At 48.0% G+C, this 6,386-nt stretch overlaps 1 protein-coding gene across 4 annotated transcripts in view; it reads left to right on the forward strand.

Moving 5' to 3' along the window:
- Positions 1 to 5,114, forward strand: part of Teh1 (tipE homolog 1 phospholipid transfer protein) — a 69,602-nt gene extending 64,488 nt beyond the window's left edge. Inside the window, exons 4-5 of one of the 4 annotated variants that reach the window (XR_013010824.1) lie at positions 3,945 to 4,417; positions 4,561 to 5,114. Coding sequence is in view for 3 of the 4 variants with exons in the window: in XM_076441842.1 (XP_076297957.1) it covers positions 3,945 to 4,046 (102 nt within the window). In the remaining variant the exon portion in view is untranslated. Of the gene's footprint in view, positions 1 to 3,944 lie in introns of all 4 variants that reach the window. The other 3 variants (XM_076441842.1, XM_076441843.1, XM_076441844.1) reach the window with 3 other exon arrangements.
- The last annotated feature ends 1,272 nt before the right edge of the window (positions 5,115 to 6,386 follow it).

The raw sequence follows: 6,386 nt of genomic DNA on the forward strand, positions 1-6,386 counted from the left end.
GCCGTTGCAGTAATACCGCGAGTTATGTTCTCTCGTCTTACGTCATTTCGCAGTTCCGCCATTTCAATCAGCAACGCGATATGCAATTGTTTGCAGCCCAAATGTATCACATTTCTGCTTCTATGTGCTTAGTTAGTTCTCCCTTAGTTCAATCTATAGTAATACTCTAAGTACGGGAGATCAAAGCGATCGGGGTAGAAACGAAATTAAAAGGTCGACCGGATGCAATTAACAAATTATATTTGGGGAAAGACAATACCTAGGAACGATGATAGCGTTTATAAAACCAAAATCGTAATGCATACTTTCATTGTGTTTTTGTACAGGGTGTCTAAAAATTCCTTCTACATCCGGGAATGGGAGGTTTCTGAGATCCTTTGAAGCAACATTTTGAAAATTTTTAAAATACGTTCTGTAGATCTGTGTGAATTAAACATATTCTGAAAATTTCATAAAAATCGGTCAACATTGCAATAAGTTACAAACGTTTAAAGATGGTGAAAATCGCAGATTTTTAATCTAAAGGCGTAAAAATTCTTACATCTTTCAATGGCTGTCGTTTCTTCCCGCATCAACCGATTTCGATGAAACTTTCGCAGTGCATACAATTCACACAGATCTACAAAACGTATTCTTTAAATTTTCAATATAGGCCCACATGAAGAAAGTTGTAAAATGCAACTTTCAGTATTTTTTCTACAATTCACAATATTAAAAAAGTTGTTAGCAAAACTGTGTAGAATATATGCAGAACTTGAAAAACGTAACAAAACAAATATGCTCGAGACCCAAATAAATAAAAGAGAACCCGTGAAAATTGTGAATTAAAAGCGTTTATTTAATTTAGCATTTTTCTTCGGGAATTTCATTTCAAGAAACATAAAATGATGATAGTCATTCAGTCTGTATGCCAGCACATACAATCGATCGTAATATTTACACCGACTTTTTGAAACTGACAAATTGATCTAAGTGAAACAGTTAGCTAAACCCTTCACTACATGTTGGGCGAAACGCAGCGGCACGTAAACGTAATTTCGAATGTTTATCCGAATATCTTAATTAACAACCGAGATAAAAAAATGCTACAGTTATGGGAATTTACCCTCATATCATCCTTATACGAATGGTTAGCGACTTAAAATTTTAGGGAGTTATCTTTCAACCTAAAACCAACCTAAAACCATTGTTTTCCACATGATATCAATAAAAATTGTGGTTTGTGGGCCGCTGGACCAATCTTAGTCTGCTAGGCCCTTTCACGGTCCACGTTCTAAATAGAACGCATCAGAAGGTTGCACAACTCTTTCCTGCTACATACCTTTGAGCTGCGGTGGGTGTATCGATTGGCGAATGCAGCAAGATCGCTCGTCTGGAATTTTCTCCATTTAGATTGACAACAGTGTATGTATATCGGTGCTTTTACAGTTCTTAAGAATATTGCATATTCATATCGGAGCGTTTCATCGGGATAAGACGCTGAGAGCAGGAGCTTTTGTGCGCGCCGCGGAGCAACACGCCGCCTGTAGGACTTTAGAATGTGCCACGAAAAGAAAATGATTGCGGGGGGCGGAGGGGACGGGGGGGACGAGGCTGGGAACACAAGATAGAGAAACAGACACGGCTGACGGAGCGGAGGGATTCATCGGCGGCACTGTTAAAAATTCTGAATATAATGTCGCCATGACCTACATCGATGTGCCGCGCCGCCCTGCGCCGGTGAAAAGAACAGCAAATACAGGCCGGGCCATTGTTAGCGGTTGCAGACCGATTGTATCAGACGGAGCAACGATGCCTGCACTGTAGTTACGACCTGATAATGGTCAGACAACGCCATCGCCGAGTTGCGTGTCGACCGTTCGTTCCAGAGTGTGTGTGCCCTGGAATTTTTAACTTATTTACTTGTCCCTGTCCGCGTGCCCCGCAATGTTGCCTGAACAGCTCGTTTCCGAAGCTTCCACAGTGTTCTCGATGCGCTTCCAGGTCCACTTTCAGCCCCGTTTTCTAATCTATGAGGTGTGCGGGGTGCAGGGGGACACGTGCAAGGTCCCCCTTTTCAGTTTTACGCTGATATCTCGGAAACTATGCGTCCTAGCGATGAGACCATTCTATACCAAATTAAAGCTGGGAAAATGTGCCACAAGATTGATTCAATTCAGGTTTTCGCTATCTCGCATAGTTTCCGAGATATCCCCGCTCAAAGTTCACTAATTGTGCTGAAGAGTTAGCTAGTCACATAAGGCAATTTGTAAACTTTGAGCGCGAATATCTCGGAAACTATGCGAGATAGCGAAAACTGAATCCAGTGAATCTTGTGGCACATTTTGTCAGCTTTAATTTTGTATGGAATGGTCTTATCGCTAGGACGCATAGGTTTCGAGATATCCGCGCTCAAAGTTCACTAATTGTGCTGAAGAGTTAGCTAGTCGCATAAGGCAATTTGTAAACTGTGAGCGCGAATATCTCGGAAACTATGCGAGATAGCGAAAAACTGAATGTAGTGAATCTTGTGGCACATTTTGTCAGCTTTAATTTTGTATAGAATGGTCTTATCGCTGGGACGCATAGTTTTCGAGATATAACTAAAATAACTCTTCCAATACTTTCCTACCAGTAATAGTTCTTCACTACATTCCCCACAAACTTGGGACATAATACATACGGTCATACGTTCCTGTACTTGGTCGCGCATGCGCGAAAAAACCGTGCAATATCCCAACACTGCTCCACCTTACTTATAGAGAGTTCGAATTCAATCAATCAAAGTTCGAACTTGTTTGCGAGGTACTTAATCCCATCGCTAGTTATAACAGTTATGGTGGCGCCGGTAGCAACTGCGGGTAGCGATGGGGCGAAGCTCGTCGCAAGTGTGTACACATTGAACTTCGTTGTCATCACTAATTCGTGGAGAGAGCGCGGGGGCACGTGACCGGCCGCTCGTAGCTCCGACAATGGCGCCTTTCGTAGCCCCCAGGTTTGGCGAGCCTCTCTATTCTTTGGCCGAGGGGCGTAATCAGTAGGACCGATCCGCGGAATTTGGGTTAAAGCATTTTTGAGTCGGTTTGAATGGATTGACAGGAATTCCGGAGGGCTGGCTGGGCCGAGACACTCTGCGGCGGAAAGTTAATTTCGGCTACGGTCCCCGACTCCGTCGCCATTGTGAGGCGTCGTCGAGACTATCCATAGGACCGCGGCATAGAAAATTATTCCCGTTTCGCGGTTGCATTGTTCGCAGAAATTGATCTCTTTGAAGTATGAGCCGGGGAGAGCCTGACGTATTGTTCGTCGTTGCCTTTTATAAGACACGACTGTCGACGGTGAGGAGTATTATTTGCATTTCGTACGAGTGGATCGCATTGTTCTGGGAATTTCATCTTTCTAAGACCCGGGGGACATTTGCGACTTTATTATACAATGATCTAATATTTATAATTGTCTAGGAACGATAGAAAGATAACTTTACTCTAGGCGGTTGGACTTAGAAAAATTTCGCTTGGAAGTAATGCGCCCGGACATTATTCTGAATTTATTCGATAAATATTCATCCTAGAGCTTTGATACTTGATATTTATAATATTTATAATGGTCTAGGAACGATAGAAAGATAAGTTTACTCTAGGCGGTTGGACTTAGAAAAATGTCGCTTTCGTCGGAGTTGGAAGTAATGCGCCCGGACATTATTCTTAATTGCTGCCGGGGCTTATCCAATTCCGAAATAGGACGATCGCGTCCTATATTCCTCTTCTGTCTCGCGCTTTTGACCCCTCAAAAACCCCACCTTCGCATTATCGAGAAATGTGATGGCACATCCCGCACCTTAGCAATCCTGGAAACGAGTCTGCCCCCTTAAAAGCGCTGTAAACATGGTCGAGCCAGCAGCAGGAGGAGGATGGCTGCCCTTAGCAGGACAGAAACTAACTGGGAAAATTGTCTTTCTGTTGCAGCGACCACTCGATAAGCAATCGCGTGGATCGGCGGGGTTATCCGATGCGCTGCGAGTGCGGCGAAGTAACGAGGCCGTTATGACGACGCGAGGAAACGGCTGAGAGTGCCCTGGCCACGTCGCAGTCCGACTTCTAGGCCTTATCCACTTCGTTCCAGTTCTCTCCCTCGGCCGTTTGTATCACCCCGAACACCATTTCCCATCGCGAAGCCATCGCACTTTGTACGCGACAACCGAAACGCCCAACCACCCACCCGTCACTATCACCAGAAAATCGACACGACGCGAGACACGCGTGCGCACACAAACACTCAGAGACACGCACACAGAAACACACACATGTAAAAACCAACGCGTCCGAAGGACGCGGACAAAGGACACGAAAAGAGACAACAGAGAGAAAAAGGGAACGATCCGTCGAGTGTCGGGAAAGTTCCTTCGCGTGTACACGAGAAGATCATCGGAAGGGAACACGTAAGTTTGCAAACTGTGGCCTCTCTCGTCGAGGCAACCCTCCCCATTGATTCGTTGCGTGACCGCAAGATGTTGCGCGCCGCACGGGTGTGCTTTAGCTGAATCTGATTTGCGGCTGACATTATTTGTTCCTCCTTTGCTAGCTCCTTCGGCTCGAGAGCGGGGAACAAACGCGAGAACTTGAATCGCGTGTAATTGGTTCGGGAGTCGGGACGAGGCGGAGACACAGCCGGCTCGTGAATAATTACGTCGAGGAACACGTCGATGACCATTTTCCGAAGAGACTTTCCGTTCGAAGATGATTTCCCTTTGTTTGCGCCCAGCGATTCTGCTTGGACGAGATCCCCGATAGTTCTCAAGTTTTCAAACGTCGCTCGAAATTGTTCCGAAAGCCTGGGTGAGAATAGTCATCGGAGGCCGCGTCGATGGTAATTTGTGAAGCAATCTCTGTTCAAAGAGAAGTTTCGCGATTTCGCCCTCGAGGGCCTAAAAGCCTTGCGAGATCGCTCGAAATTGTGTTTTTCGAGCGGCGCGGCAATGAGGGAGGACGATCGACCGAATACTTACTGAAGACGTTCGCGGTAGCAGCCAGAGTTGCCATCTGCGAGTCCCGCCAGACTCCTTACCCTTCCGCGCATCGCCCAGCTGTGCCGCGGAGCCCACCCGTTATTTTCCCTACCCGCTCCCACAGGCGGGAGAGTGGGGGAAGCAAAGGCAGGCTCCGCAGCACAGCTGGTCTTGCGGCGGAAGGGTATGGGGCTTGGCGGGACTCGCAGATGGCAACTGCTGCAGATGGCCCGCCCAAGCTGTGCTGCGGAGCCTGCCTTTGCTTCCTCCACTCTTCCCACTAACGCTGATGCGCTTCCCTACCCTCTCCTGCAGCCGGAAGAGTGGGGGAAGCAAAGGCGGGCTCCGCAGCACAGCTGGGCGAGGGACGGAAGCGTAAGGGGCCTGGCGGGACTCGCAGATGGCAACTGCTGCAGATGGCCCGCCCAAGCTGTGCTGCGGAGCCCGCCTTTGCTTCCTCCACTCTTCCCACTAACGCTGATACGCTTCCCTACCCTCTCCCACAGCCGGAAGAGTGAGGGAAGCAAAGGCGGGCTCCGCAGCACAGCTGGTCTTGCGGCGGAAGGGTATGGGGCCTGGCGGGACTCGCAAATGGCAACCCTGGCAGCATCTGCGGTCAGGGAGGCCTGCAAGTCTCGAAGACCTGACCGCTTAAGCTTGAAGCAAGCCGGCGCACCTACTTTCGCTTGAATCAACTACACTTTTCAATTGCGTTCGCCGTTCAGACGATGCAGTCCGCGTTCACGGCAACCCCGATAGATAAGCTAATTTCTCAACACCGTTTGAAGTTGAATCCCCGAAGTAAATAACGGGAAAGTTGGCCGCAACTTTCATCCCTTACGCGTCTCAAATTGCGAAAGCTTGCGCAGGAAATATTACCGGCTGCCGATGACCTCCTTTCGCCGACCTCCCGCGCGAAATTGCATCGCCATGTCAAAGTTTTCTGATAGTTGCCATCCTAGCTTATCCCCCCGGGTGGCGACTAGCCTCAATAATTCATTTGCACCCCAGCGCGCGCTCTTCTAAACGCGAGATACGTTTCTTGACCAACATTCGTTGTCGCCTCGCGTCGTCGAACTTTTCCTGTCTCCGTCGCTCGGCATCTATCATCGCCTTTCACCCCGGAAATGGTAGCTATCCGGAATGACGCGCACGTAGCTCGCTGCTCCCGCCGAAATTATTCACGAGGTGAATGGACGTACGCTCGCCACGGAAAGTATGTTGACAAGTCCCGAAAATGTAGCTTCTCGCTGGCGAAATACCAGTAAGTGATTGGCAGGCGTCCTAACACCCGGTCTAAGATAAATCCTGTTAGGTTGGTGGCAAAATAATTGCGGTTTTCATCGGTTCCATCTCAGTAGATTCACTTATCGTCGGCCTCGGGTAAACTGTACTTCACCGG

The sequence above is a fragment of the Lasioglossum baleicum genome, chromosome 17, assembly GCF_051020765.1.
Source record: "Lasioglossum baleicum chromosome 17, iyLasBale1, whole genome shotgun sequence".
In the NCBI taxonomy this organism is placed as follows: Eukaryota; Metazoa; Arthropoda; class Insecta; order Hymenoptera; family Halictidae; genus Lasioglossum; species Lasioglossum baleicum.